This window comes from Euprymna scolopes, chromosome 37 (assembly GCF_053919585.1).
Source record: "Euprymna scolopes isolate OS-2025 chromosome 37, ASM5391958v1, whole genome shotgun sequence".
In the NCBI taxonomy this organism is placed as follows: Eukaryota; Metazoa; Mollusca; class Cephalopoda; order Sepiida; family Sepiolidae; genus Euprymna; species Euprymna scolopes.
In genome coordinates this window covers 81142765-81158124 of record NC_136518.1, presented here as the reverse complement: position 1 = coordinate 81158124, position 15360 = coordinate 81142765, and the positions used below count along the sequence as shown (strand labels likewise).

General features: G+C 34.3%; 1 protein-coding gene across 3 annotated transcripts in view; it reads left to right on the top strand.

Moving 5' to 3' along the window:
* The window catches only part of LOC145261251 (uncharacterized), a 116796-nt gene that overhangs the window by 36625 nt on the left and 64811 nt on the right, over positions 1–15360 (top strand). For all 3 annotated transcript variants that reach the window (XM_080119643.1, XM_080119642.1, XM_080119645.1), the window contains exon 2: positions 14054–14105. In XM_080119643.1, the coding sequence (XP_079975769.1) occupies positions 14055–14105 (51 nt within the window). In that variant the 5' untranslated portion in view covers position 14054. The remainder of the gene's footprint in view (positions 1–14053; positions 14106–15360) is intronic.

Genomic DNA, 15360 nt, shown 5'->3' with positions numbered 1-15360 from the left:
ATTTAATAAAATAAATTCAATAGCATTTCACGCAGTTAACGGTAGCCGGATGGATTAGGTTTTTGCTAATGAAGCCAGGGATGGCTTCTATCACTAGGTTCGAATCTATCGACTGGTATTGATCATGACACCCTGCACTGAAGATTGCCGAAAGGATGAAACACTAGTCTGTAGGTATCTAATAATTATTATAGTAAATAATTATTTATATATATATATATATATATATATATATATATATATATATATATATATATATAATTATTACCCTCAGGCCAGCCCTTTTTTGTATATATATATATATATATATATATATATATATATATATATATATATATATATATATATAAATAATTATTTATATATATATATATAGATATATATAAATAATTATTTATATATATATATATATATAAATAATTATTTATATATATATATATATATATAATTATTTATATATATATATATATATATATAAATAATTATTTATATATATATATATATATATATATATATATATAAATAATTATTTATATATATATATATATATATATATAAATAATTATTTATATATATATATAAATAATTATATATATATATATATATATAAATAATTATTTATATATATATATATATATATAAATAATTATTTATATATATATATATATATATATATATATATATATATAAATAATTATTACCCTCAGGCCAGCCCTTTTTTGTAATCTTTATTAGTGTCTGTAGTGTTGTGTCATGACTGGTCTCTTCTCGAATCTGTAAGAGGCGATGGTCTGTAACAAAGAGGCTGTTTTCCATATTGATGTTTTCCAAGTCTCTTGTGAGTTCCTGTTCTTGTAGTTGGAATATGGTGCACTTATCTTCTGTCGTGACTTCATGAGTAGGTAGTGACGCACGAGACAGGGTATCACTAATGTACATTTGGTGTCCTGGCTTGTATCTCACGTCTAAGGAGTATTTTTAAATCCTTAGCCGCATCCGCTGGAGTCTCTTTGGGCTCACATGAATGGGTTTTGCGAGTATTGTCTCCAGTGGTTTATATAAGAATACTTGGATTTTCTCTTTACCAAGAATGTATTGTTCAAAACGTTCTGTGGCGAATACAATGGCAAGACACTCTTTCTCAATCTGGGCATATTTTCGCTCAGTTTTTGTGAGTGATCGGGATGCATATGCAATGGGGTGTCCTTCCTGTGTTAGGACTGCCCCTAGACCGACTTCCGAGCTGTCACATTCAAGTGAGACCTCCTTATTGAGGTCATAAAAATGAAGAATAGGGGCTTCAGTGATGAGCTTTTTAATCTGAATAAATGATGTTATTTGTTGTGGCAGCCAGTCAAAAACAGATTCCTTGTCCAGTAAGCGTCGCAGTAGTTCACATACTGTACTGAGTTTGGATGCAAACTTGGTGATGTAGTTTACGACTCCTAGTAATCGCTGAATGCCTTGGATATCCGTAGGGCGTTGTATCTCTGATATTGCTTTGACTTTATCCGGATCCGGTGCCAAACCTTGTGCACTGAAAGTATGTCCCATGTAGCTAACGGAGTTTTTTGAAGTTGAATTTATTAGGGTTGAGATTTACTCCTTGTTTGCAGCACCTTTATAGAAGTGCCACAAGGGCAGCGTCATGGCTTTTTTCAGCTTCTGCATCGCCGGACCCGTAGAGTATAGTATCGTCTGCCATCACTTGTATGTTATGGAGTCCTTCGAAACAGCAGTCAAGTCGTCGCTGCCATTCATCGGTGGTTGAGCTAATTGCAAATGGCATTCGAAGCCACCATATCCTGCCAAAGAGGGTCCAGCATGTTAAATATGAGGATGGCTCATCTAGAATGACCTGAAGGAAGCCGTCTTTGGCATCTACAACTGAGAAGAGTCTGGCATTCTTCATTTTCGTTGCGATTTCCTCGACTGTTGAGGTTGGGTAATGGTTGCACTTGATAACATAAAGCCGATATTGAGTTATGAATATGCCGAAGCTTTATTGCCTGAATCAATGGTGGCTCGCAAAGCTAGTCGTGTTTTCATATGCACAGTTTCGCAAGAGGTTGTTTTGTTGTAGCCGCAGCTACATACTCCATAACAATTAGCATTAAGTATATGACAAATAAATTTGCTATTTACTAATTTTGAATAGATATTTTAATTATATGCCAAAATTTCGCATATTTTTTACTTGTCACATTCGTTGAATGTACGTAACATTTCCGTATTTTAGTGAAACCTGTATGTCAGATTTTTACCACATGGGTTTTACGAGATTTTAAAAAATTATTTACCTTCAGGTAATTTAGTTTTAAACTGTAGGTTTCTTGAGAGACATTTTCTCTCATACAATTTTATATATTAACTTCACTATAAATTTATTTCATTACAGTGAATTTATTTTCCCATAGTCATAGAAAATTAGGTTTAAAAAAGAAATTGGTCTCATAAAAGATAATTTTTTTCTCCAGTACAATTTTGTATCTGGAAATATTTTCTCTTGGGAAAATTAGTACAGGGAGATTAATGAGGAACTTATTTCTCCCTTATTGGTTTAATTCCAGTATTGTTTTGTGATTTGAGGAGTTGTTTCTCCTTTTAATTCCCAAATCATAGTGCTTTATTTCAAGAAAAGGTTAAAAAAATATTTATTCCCTTTGCTTACCAACTGCCGTATTTGCAGTTAAATGTTTAGTTAGTTCTAGGGCCGTCGTGCCCCCGGACTTGAGGTTAGTTTTCCTTTGAGTTTTGATTCTAATCACAGGTTAAGATAAAATTCCTTCTTAGGTTATGTTATTTTTTTCCAACCAACGAAATTTTGAGTTGGGTATTTAATTATTTAAAGTTCTCCTCGTGGCATTTAAGTCTCCCTTGGGGTTAAGGTTAGGATTAGGGTTATTTGACATTGGTTCTGTCCATAGTTAAAAGAAAAAAAAAGGTATTTTTTACGGCCTGCCCCAGTGTAATATAAACACCCCCAACCTCCCCTTATTAAGAACGCCTTTCAGAATAAACACCCTAAACCTCCCCATGTTAAGAACGGCTTTCGAGTTTGGATGTGTATTTTTTTTTTTTCAGAAGGCCGTTCTTAACATGGGGAGGTTGGGGGTGTTTATACTATGCTGGGGCAGGCCGTAAAAAAATTTTTTTTTTTCTTACGAATCTATGTCTTTTGGATTAAAAAACTCAATAGCGACATTTCAAAGACATATGGACAAAATTTTTAGAGATATTTTTTTTTTTTTTTTTTACATGGGGGTCACCACTTATCAAGGCCCGAAGGCCACTCAGGGATAAGGGTTATTGCGTGTACAGTAATCAATGAGATAGTATTGTAGTAATCATTAGCATTGGGGGTTTTGATAGAGTGTGTTACTTAAGGGAGCGGTTTGTCAGGAGTTTGTTTATGTTGGACTTGAAGACGTCCAAGTTGTAGTCAGGTGGGAAACAGGCAAGCGGCAGAGAGTTCCACTGGCGTGCAGTTCTAAGAAAGAAGCTTTGCTCATGGAATCTACGTTTGGATTTTGGCACAGATAAAGAGTGGGGAAAATTATTGACAGTAGTTTCAGCCAGACGGGTGTTTCTCGTGAAAGATTGGCGAGGGGGGACGAGGGGATTGGAGCTCAGACGAGCACCTGCCATGAAAATAGCGATAAAACAAAGACAGGCTTGCAACGTCTCTTCTGTGGAGGAGAGGTTGCAAGCCTGTTGGAAGAGAAAAGGGCATCCCCCACTAAACCACGAAGTCTATTTTGTACTCTGTCAAGGCAGGATAGGCTGTTTTTAGCAGTTCCTGCCCAGATGTGGCAGCAGTACTCCATCCTTGGACGTACTTGACTGTGTTTTTATATACATAGATGATATTTTAATTTTCAGTGACGACAAACCTTCTCACAAGAAAGATATAGACACAGGTTTTAGAATCTTACAAGAAAACAACTTAAAAATATCAATATCCAAATCTATTTTTATGTAGATCACTAGATTTCTTGGGTTTTAGGATTAATTCAAAGAGAATCACACCAACTACTAATAAAGTTCCCGTGTCCTAAAAATGTCAAAAGTTTTTTTTACCCTTATCTGAAAGAATTAGGTTAACATCTGTTATATTATTAATAAAACGTATGATGGCGAGAAAGAGACAGATAAACAACACAAGCTTAATTTTAAGCAATTGATTGCTCAATTATTTATTTTAAGAAAAGTAAAACAAAATAAAGTGTTCTTCAGTTCAACAACAGTTTGTCCCTGCTGTTAAGATGATTCGGTACTTGTACAGTTTAGTCAAGACATTAAAAAATGCAAATATCGAAAAAAGTTTAAATTGTACGTATCCGTTATGGAACGAAGTTCTCCGAAAAAATTTTTTACTTAATTTCATCAAGTAATTTTTTTTTGTTTTGTTTTTTTACATAGGCGTCACCACTTATCAAGGCCGATAGGCCACTCAAGGATAAGGGTTAAAGAGTGTAGAGTAGTCAAAAGGACAATATAGTAATCGATAGTAATGGAAGTTCGGTAAATTTGTTGACTTAAGTGGAACGGCTCATCAGAAACTTGTTCACGTTGGACTTGAAGACAACCATATTATAGACAGCTGGAAAGCAGGAAAACGGAAGACAATTCCACAGGCGTGCAGTTCTAAGAAAGAAGCTTTGATCATGGAATCTATGTTTAGGTTTAGGCACAGATAAAGAGTGGGGAAAATTATTGATAATGTTTTCAGCTAGTCTAGTGTTTCTTGTGAAAGTTTGGCGAGGGGGGACCATAGATTGAAGCTCAGTCGAACACTTTCCATGAAAATAACGATAAAGCAGAGACAAACTCGCAACATCTCTTCTGTGAGATAGAGGTTGTAGGGAAGAGAAAAGGATATCTCCTACCAGGCCACGAAGTCTATTTTGAACCCTATCAAGGCAGGCCAAGTCTTTTCTAGCAGCTCCTGCCCATATGTGGCAACAGTATTCCATCCTTGGACGTATCTGGCTCTTATATAGATAGAGAATTGCATCAGCAGTGAGATATCTACTGGATCGATAGAAGGATCCGACCATTTTTCCAGCGGCCTTGGCAACAGATTTGATGTACGTATTCCATTTAAGATCAGGAGTAAAGGTCAAGCCCAGAAGCCTGTCAAAACTTGAGGCCTCCCCAAGACGAGAGCCATTCATTTTAATTGATGCCAGATGGGGATCAGAACGTTGATGATATAAAGATAGAAGCTTGGTTTTAGATGCATTAAAAGTAACCAGCCACTCCTTTCCCCATTGTACAACGTGATCAAGATCAGAGGAGAGAGAATCGGAGAGAACTTGGTCGTTTACTGTCTTAGATGTGCTACCATAAATGGTAGTGTCGTCAGCAAAAATGTCTACGAATGATGTAAGGATGTGATTTGGAAGATCATTAATGTAGATCAAGAAAAGAGTTGGGCCCAGGATGGACCCCTGAGGGACTCCAGCATTTATACTGTGAGCTTCTGATTTTTGCCCATCAACTACTACTCTTTACAGTAAAAAGACAATTTGTTATGATACCGAGGAAAATGTTCGATTTTTAGGAAGAAAAGCTAGTATTAAAGATGAGGAGGGGTGTCAGCGCTTTAACTGGAGTTATCTTCCTTTGGCATTTCTAAAATTCAAACAAATTTTTTTTAAAATCCAAGATGGCTGCCTTCAACGCGCTCTCATAAAAGCGTGTTTTTCCGCTCTAAAAGAAAACTACTTGATGAAATTAAGTGAAATTTTTTTCCGGAGGACTTTGTTCCATAACGATAACATAATAATTCATTTCAGCATAGTCTTTATCGGCGATAGTAGGATTGTTAATAGTATTACTGATCAAAGTATGCAGTGTCAGTATCGTTCGCGTCTTTGTTGATAAAAAATGTCAATATGTGATGTGTTCGTCACCGGGTTGCTTTGATAACAAAATCGAGGAATACTGTTAGAAATTTCAGAATGCAAGGGCGATAACTGCTAGATTGTTCCAATCACGTGATTATTTTGACTAATGAAATTGCATTGTTTCAGTTGCTGCGGAGGATTCAGGAATTGGCGGGAATGTTGTGTTTCTTCAAATAGATTTCCATTCCGTGTCGAGCAAAGCAGACGCGTGGTGTCTCGCTCCATGCCAAATGAACTATAAGGCAGGGTTCTATTCTATTTGTTATCTCCGCTCACTTAAATGCGGATACAAGCCTGAGGCAAAAATGTTTTATGGACTAATTACATTGATGATCATTGCCTGCAGGAGGGCATCCTTTATTATGGAACATCGATCGCTATGTGCGTTGTTCTTATTTGACCAGTTTGAAAGGATTTCGAAGAACCCTCAACCACTTCTACGAGCGGCCGAATTCAACCAGCATCTTCCACAGAAGAAAACTACCTACACCTTTCGAGGCATAAACTACCCGCCATTTGGCCGAAGCTAAAGAGGTGCACTCTTTTGCAAATATGGACTCTTTTTACCTTTCTTGTAAATAAAATATTCTTGGAATTTAAGGTGAGCCTTTGTTGCTTTTCTGAGTGTCTCTTTCATTCTGCCAGAGGCAAAAACGAGTAAGAGAAATTCTTACACCGTTTTTATTGCAATACAAGTTTGTTTTTCAATGACAAAATGTTAAAGGGAGGCAACTTAGCAGATTTGTCGTCTACTTGTTATGAAAATGTTGTCCCTCTCATGTTTAGATGGTGCAGTCATTTCATTTCTGCTTCATGGCCTTTTGTTGATTCTAAACTTGCCAAATCCGCGATGTCGAAATGTTATCTGCAGCCTTCTCTCCCCTTGGGCAAGCTGTCTGGTCTTTATTGATACATGAAAATTGCACAGTAGGTATAGGTGTAGATAGTAGCAGCATCGCTGATAACCGCGTCAGGGCGATTTGTTTGGGATTAGCGATAGATATACAGCAGTCACTGGTTTAATAATAGCAGTATTACTAGTAGCAGCGTCTTTGAAGATTTGTTTTGTGATTAGCAATAGATATACAGCAGTCACAGGTTTGGTTTGGACATAGCAGCAGCAGTGTTACTAGTAGTAGGGTCTCCGAAGATTTGTTGATTTTTGAAATTGTCATTTTGCAGAAATTCTTTGCAGGGGAGTATTGTAATGGCCTCAAAAAATAAAACAGGATCTATTTTATTTTGTTCCCAAAAGCAAACCTCCTAGTTTCTTAGCTTTATTTCCTCTCTCTGTCTCTGTCTCTCTCTCTCTCTCTAAGCGCGATGCGAATAGACGCACGTGTATGACGCTGTTCCACGAAAAACATATTTCTTTTGTAGACAAACGGTTACAATAAAAAAAGCAATTAAAAATCAACTTCGTTAATTTTTCCTACTTCCATGAAGTAATAGTCAAAAATGTGGCAGCGTTATTGTTGGAAGAACCACAAATAAACGTATTTTGTTTGCACTTAAAAAATACCGAATCAGATTTTTATTTCTCTCTTTTTTTTTTTTTGTTTGTTTGTTGTTTTATTTTATTGTTGTTCCATTTGCGATGAAATATCAGACAATATGTTGGTCCAAGTGGTTGAAATGTAACGACACGTTTACAGTGTAACGACACGTTACAATTTTATCTACTTACTTGTCATGTCGCAATTAGTAACAAATTACTACATTATTACATAAAACGTATGCTTTCATGATTTCACAATGCATTGATCCGCCATTATTATTTTTGAAATTTAACTAAGACAAGTGAAATAACTCATAGTTTGAATTTGAATAAAGTAACGGCTAAGTTATTAAAATAAAAATGAAACATGAAATAAATAATAAAATAAACATAACATAAATTAAAAAAAATTTTTTTTTAAATTATAACTGGGTAAATTTCTTTAATTAAATTAAAAAATACTCTCAAGTGGGCTGTTGCAGTAAAACTAAGTTTAGTTATCTCCCCTGATATCATGCAGTTAAGAACTCTTCTGTTTAATATTTTAGTAAAATTTGCAATTTTTCTTCTAAAACTATTTTCATATAAATAAATTTTCTACTTTATCATTTTTCGTAATTTTTGGATATTTTACTATTTTCGAAATGACAATTAAGTAAATAACATAGTCATTAGTTGACATTCAATTTTTTCGAATTTTAGTTATTATTACGAACAAGGGTTCGAAAGAGAGTCGCCAGCCTGATAGGTCCTCCTGAACTGTCATCTAGGCTTCCGCCTCTGTCCCATTGACGAAATGTGGCATCCCTTTGCCTGTTCTACAGGTATTTTAATGATGAATGCTCCGAAGAACTACAAGCCTTTAACGTAAATACCCCTGACAACCCCGACAAGCAGCAAAATTCCACCCCTACACAGTAGAAATCCTCAGATGCCAGAAAGTCTTCTATTCTAATAGTTTCTTCCCCAGAACTGCTAGACTTTGAAACACCCTTCCGGGTTCCTGCTTTCCCAACTGTACTGACATGTTCAAGTGTAATGTGAACAGACATCTTGCTGCTCAACTCCCTACATAGGATCCTTGCAATTTACGGCTCTGATAGTAGCCCATTACATCAAAGTGACACTATATCTTGTTTAGGGTGAAAATTGGAATAATTTTTTTTTTTTTTAAGTCTTCATTTTTTGTTTTGTAAACTTTGGATTTTTTTTTTTTTTTTTTTTAATTATGAGTAGGTTATATTTAAAATATTTGTAAGCAAATATTTTGAAATCATAAATATTTTATTTATAAAACTATTTATAATAAACAAACAAAACAAAAATTTCCCCTTTTTTATTAGAAAATTAGAAAAGCAGTGATCCAAGGGAAATAATTAGTGGTCGGTCGTAATGTAAGTTTGTCTCCCTTAATAAAAAAAAAAAAAAAAAAAAATGTCAGAAATCCTTCTCATCAACATCCAATTCATACCAATTCTTCTTAACTTAAATCGCAATTTACAACATTGATTCTCAACGTCTATGCTTTTTTTTCTCGCCTGGCAAAAAATTGGCTCTCTTTCCTTTCCAATTTGTTCTTTTTTATAGCCACTATTCTCCTCAGATACAAATTAAAGTCACATTTATATACGAAGATTAAAATCAATATAATATGTCTAGAATCCTTATTCCAATTTGGTTTAAAATTCATGACATGATTGTAAGGTACTTGTGCAGATTTTGAACCGGACGTATCTAAGCGTGTGCTCCGCTTTGTCCGGACCATGACGTTAACTGTTCGGGTTTGTCTGTAAGACGCTGAACAACGGGCAAATGACTTTTGGATAAATATTGGGGGGGGGGACTAGATCTTGCATGGAAACTAACAGCTAGGTACGTGCAAAATGAATGCCGATGCTCAAAATGTATAAACATTTTGACCCCTCCCTTTACTAAAAATTCACTAAAAATCAGGAAATTAACAAATTTTAATGAAATTTGCAGTATTTATAAAATAATGATCCCGGAATATATGAACACATTATTTTTTTTTTTTTAATCTTAGTGGAAATATGTATTATTTTGGCTAAACAAAAGATACCTTTACTAAAGTTATGGTTTTCAGTAGTAAAAAAAAAAATACAAGAATTTATTTTTGCTTTTTTTATGAAAATAAACATCGTAAATAATAACAATTGAAAAAAACTTATTTAATTTCATAGGAACATTACGAAAAAATCCCCTAAAGTCCGTATTAATGCATTCAATATAACTCAAAGAAAAATGAATTTCTCGAACTACCGATATTATCATTGAATTAAGCATTGTTTATTTAATATTTTCACACAAAAAATTATAATAGCAAAAAATATTTCTACTTTTTTTCTTAAATTACAGGTTTCACATAATTTTTATATGTAAGATTGTAATATTTTCCTTGCTTGCATGAATGTGAGACTTTTGGCGTAACATAATTTTTACATAATCTTGAAAAATAAAAATAAAAAAATTTAATTTAAAAACAGGAACATAGAAAAATAATTAAATTAAAAAATGGTTAGAATAATACAAGCGTTTAGGATAGGAATGTACGGATGCACGTCTGGGGAAAAAAGGAAAACCAGCACCTCCTACCTTCTTTTAATTACTTTACGTCATTTTCACACAGCCTTTCGACTGTCTCAGATTTGGGGCTTCCGTATTATCGATGTTTACAAAACTTCTTTTGTTGCGATTTTGCAAAGGGCAAAATCCCTCGATTTTGGAGGCTAATTAAGCTATTTTTTGTACAAACAAGATACCTTTTTTTTATTTATTTAATTCAATATTTTATGACTTTACTTTACTAATTATCTTTGAAATAGACCCAGAAAACTAATATTTATCTTTCAAAGGATTTTTACAATTAATTTATTTAATTTTCAAAATTTAGCTGAATTGATTAGCTCGCCATGAAAACATTTTTCATAACTTTTTTTTTCACGTGTACAAATATTATTTTTCTTTGAAAAATTAACTTTAGTCCTTAATCTTTCAAATACAATCAAAAAGTAGTCGGAAACCTACAAAGAAATTATGATAAATCGGCTTTCAAAACTATGCCCCCTTCTCTTTATTTGGTCATTTTTGCCCGTACCTTCTTATATAAAGAACCCATCTACAAACTTAAGTTTTCTTTTCTTCTTTTTCGTTCCCTGATCTTGTCACCTGACAGACTAAACAAAAACGCGGGCCGCTTGTATAAGTAGTATCTTCGATTACAAAGTTCAAAGCTTTCGAGAAAAGATTTGACATCAAAAAAGGGTTCCATATCGCTGTGAATTAAAAGAGACACGTTTACATGTCCGTCTGGGTGGACATGTTCAATTCAACTGACTCAGACGCGAAATGAAATGTATAAGTAGTCCAATGGAGAGAACTTGAATACCTATTGGGTAGAACTTGAATGCTTACTGGAGAGAACTTGAATGCCTACTGGATAGAACTTGAATGCTTACTAGACACTGTTCTTGAATATTTAAGATCTCTCTGTACAAGGATTTGTCAGGACAACCTGGCATGAGGATATTACCCCCTTCAAGTAAATTCTGACTAAATATTCACAATAACATAGTATTTGAAGGCCAAATAAAATCCGCTCGCTTTGATTGGTTGGTTGGTTGGTTGGTTGGTTTTGTTTTATGGCATATCAACCCTTTTCAGGTTATTTAATGCCGAATCCAGTGATTTTGAAGAAAAAATTATAGTACAATATATATATATATTTTTTTTTTCCAAGTTGGTTTCTATTTAACTCATAGTTGGGACCCTAACAGGTACTACCACTCCGGGCCTCACCATCGGATATAATTTAAGGTCATATCCAGGACTATCCTCGCTTTGGCTACTGAGTAATGTTGTCTAGACTAATAACACTAAGCTGGGTATTCCACCAGAGTAGATGAATTTTTGGCTTCCAGTAAAACCAAGAGACCAAAAGAAAGATATATTGGTCAATAAGTGAGAGGAAAATTAGTATTAATATTATTTAATTAAAATTAATATTATTATTACTAACTTCTTTACTAACTGAAGTTTTGAGAGATAAAAGGGAACTGTTTTATTATTGAAATCCTTTGAGATGAGTAATTTGTATATTTATTTATTTGCGAACTATTATCCTCATCTTCATAGTTCTTGTGTTTTTAGGGTTTAGAATGTTTTTAGGGCACAACCTAATAAAATAAATAATTCAATACAAGCTTCTGAAATGACGAACGCAACAACTTCATAAAATGTAACACAGAAAAGGTTTATTAAGGAGAATGTGATATCTTTCTTGTCAAAAGCTGGACTCCGGCCACCTGATGCTATCATGGTAGTTATTCCCCATGGAATCGTCGATACCGTTAGAAATTACCGAGGTGGAGAGAGAGAAGAAAAGGGAGGTCCGTTCTGTTTGGTTTCTCTCTCAGTAAAGACGAGTTCTTAATCCTCAAACCGGATGCTGGCCGATTTCCTTAGAGGATAGGAAGGATCAATGCGCCGTACCCCTGATTGGTCAATATGTGGCCAAATAGCACAGGAGAGAGGCATTGATTTGTTAAAAGAAAAAAGTTCCATTTCTGCTACATGTTTTTACAACGCTGCAGCCAACTATTCCTCTAGCCTTCGTCAGGTCGTTAACCGCGATGGGATAGAAATGCTGAGTCTCTTAACTGTATCCTCAGTAATTTACTGCCTTCCATAGTTGTTGTCATCTCATCACGTTTTGGGCCAACTAATCCTCTGGCCAGCTTTGGGTAGGATTGAAACCGCTATCTACAGACAATGCTTACCTGAAACTGCAGGGATTCAATACTTCTGTCAACTGTGCCACAGGTCTCAAAGGTTAACCACTGACGAAGGCCAAAGGATTAGTTGACCAAAAACGTGGTAAAACAACAACAACTATGGAAGACAGTAATTACTGAGGATAGAGTAAATGGATTCAGGAATTTCTATTCCGTCGCAGTTAACCCCCTGACGAAAGCTAGAGGAATAATTGGTCGGAATATTGTAAAAACCCAACTATGAAGATGATGATAACAATCTACAATTAAAAAAAATTTTTTTAATTACATTTTCATCCCAAACAAGGCACAGTGCCACTTTTATGTAGAGGGCTACCATCGGAGACATAAATTGCAGGGGGACTATGTAAGGAGTTGAGCAGCAAGATGTCTGTTCAAATTACACTTGAACTTCTGCATATCAGTACAGTAGGGAAAGCAGGAACCTGAGAGGGAATTCCAAAGTCTAACAATTCTAGGGAAGAAACTATTAGAGCAGAAGGCTTTCTTACATCTAGAGATCTCTACTGTGTAGGGGTGGGACTTTGCTGCTTGTTGGGTTTTTCTGGGGTATTTACGTCGAGAGGAGTACAAGGGCTTGTAGTTCGTCAGAGCATCCACCATTAAAATACCTGTAGAACAGGCAGAGGCATGCAACATTTTGTTGGTGGGACAGAGACTGAAGCTTAGATGACAGTTCAGGACCTATCAGGTTGGCGACTCTCTTTTGAACTCTGTCTAAATATCTATATATATAAAAGAGAGCTATAATGGAACATTCGGATATCTATGTATCTCATATAGAGATCAAGTGTTTGCCACAGGAAAGGGGCGCGTTAAGTTTTGAAACTGAAGTAAAATGAAATATGAAAAAAAGGGAGTGTAGGGCATTCCATTACAATAATTTCTAAGGTGCAAATAAAAGACCTTTAATCTTGAAAATGTTTGATACTTTTTTTTTTACTTGGGAGTCACCACTTATCAAGGCTCGAAGGCCACTTGAGGATAAGGGTTCCTAATTTGATGAATCTGTGTGTGAGATTTGTTTCCTCATTTTTTTTTTTTTTTTGGTTTTGGACATAAAATATTTGATTAAAAAATATAATCTGCATTGGAATAACGTTTTATATTGTTTAATCTATGGCTTCTGTTTGGTCTCGAGACAATGGATACCTCCTGTAAAGGTGACTGTGTATAGAATTATGAAGCAGACATTGTGCAGTCTTCAATCACACCTGTCCTGAGTTGGCACTATATGATTCCAGCGGCAGAGAGAAGTCCAGGTTAACTGGAAACAGTGCCGAGATAAGTGGAGAGCACGTGTAGCATCTGGTATTCAGGAAAGGTCACCCATTTTTAATACTGACCAAGCTTATTGTTGCTTACCTTCAGTGATTTAATGGAAACTCATATGTCATCAGGAATAAAACTGCAGAATTAGAATATCGACATTCTGATTACTAAGAACCTATCAATTCAAATACAACAACTCAATTAGAAATAAGAAACAAATATCGAAAACAACCGACTCAATGTTGTCCGAGATGGAGTGAAGTTGTTTTAGTTTTTAACTTTTATTTTTTTGCACTTTTTAAAATTTAAGATTAAAAACTCCTATTATCTTCTTCAATTTAAAAATGAGTGATCTCCCTTTAATGATTTTTATTTTTAGGTGATTATTTAAAAAAAAAGTTCATATAAGTAGTCATTTGGGGCGTAATGAAGTAATATTTTAAGAATTGACTCAGGTGATGTTTTTTAAAGATTTGAGTCGCTCCTAGATGTTATAAGTGATGGCATATATTATTAATTTTTTCTTTCGTTTTTTTTTTGTTTGTTTTTTTATTTTTCAGGATGAATTGTTGCTTCATTTTGTTCGCTTTGTTGCCGTTTATTGCAGCTGAGGTAAGGCATTTGCAATTTGTTTTCAAATATTTTATTCATATTGTATTATATATATATATATATATATATATATATATATATATATCTTCTATAATATAAAGCTGAATGTCTCTGTGTGTGCCTGGTCAAGAATAGGCTCCTATATGGTTGACTATTATAGAAAACTGATCACATATAATGATAGAAGATGTATCGAGACACAGGAATGGGTATGTTTGATCTGGCATGATAATGATTCATTAAAATTGTCCACAAAGTATGGAAATAAAAAATTTAAAAATTAAAAAAAAACGTTTACAAGTGTTTTTGATATAGATGTACATAATTATACTTTGATAAGTATGTTTTAACTTAAATAGGGATGGTATAATAAAATTGTGGGGTCTGCATTCGCGCCTGGCCTCCATAGAATGGAAATAGCAAATTTTTTTTTGTTGTTGATTTTTTTTAAACGATATTGAGGTTAACATCTTCACCTTGAAGATTGGATGTATTTTTTAGAAATTGCCCATTTTTTATTTTGGACGTAAACAAATAATATTTTTATTTATTTACTTAATTTTTTATTTTTTTTAAAACAGTAATCTACGCATATGCATGTTTCGGGGCTCTACCCCTCTTCAGCGTAGCTGTACTGTCAATAATAATAATAATAATAATAATAATAATAATAACAGTCAAGCTACGCTGAAGAGGGGTGGGGCCCCAAAACATGCATGTACGTAGATTACTAAAAATAAATATATATATATATATATATATCTATTATATCTATAAAAGTGAACGTGTCTGTCTGTCTGTCTGTCTGTCTGTGTGTCTGTGTGTCTGTCTGTGTACATTTCCCTACGCAATAACTCTGTCAATTTTTAGTCTACAGACTCGAAATTTGAAATACCGGGTACTGAGATTTGGGAAAATCGATGTGACGGGTGTCAGCCAGAAATTTGGCTGTTAAGGGGTCAAATTTCAACGATTTGACCTTTAAGAACTCTACCAAACTCCTCCGACAATTTTGGGTCTAGACACTTGAAATTTTAGATACAGGTTCCTTGAACCTGGATCTAACTTAATAAAGTGATTTGAGCCCGAAACTATAAATTTTAAGGGGTCATAATAGGGGTCAAAGTTTTAAAAAATTAACCATTTTTTTTTGTTTTTTTGCTTTTTTTGCACAGCATACACCTCCAAACACCCGAGCAACGCCGGGCACCCCTGCTAGTATATATATATATATATATATTTTACCGTCTCAGAA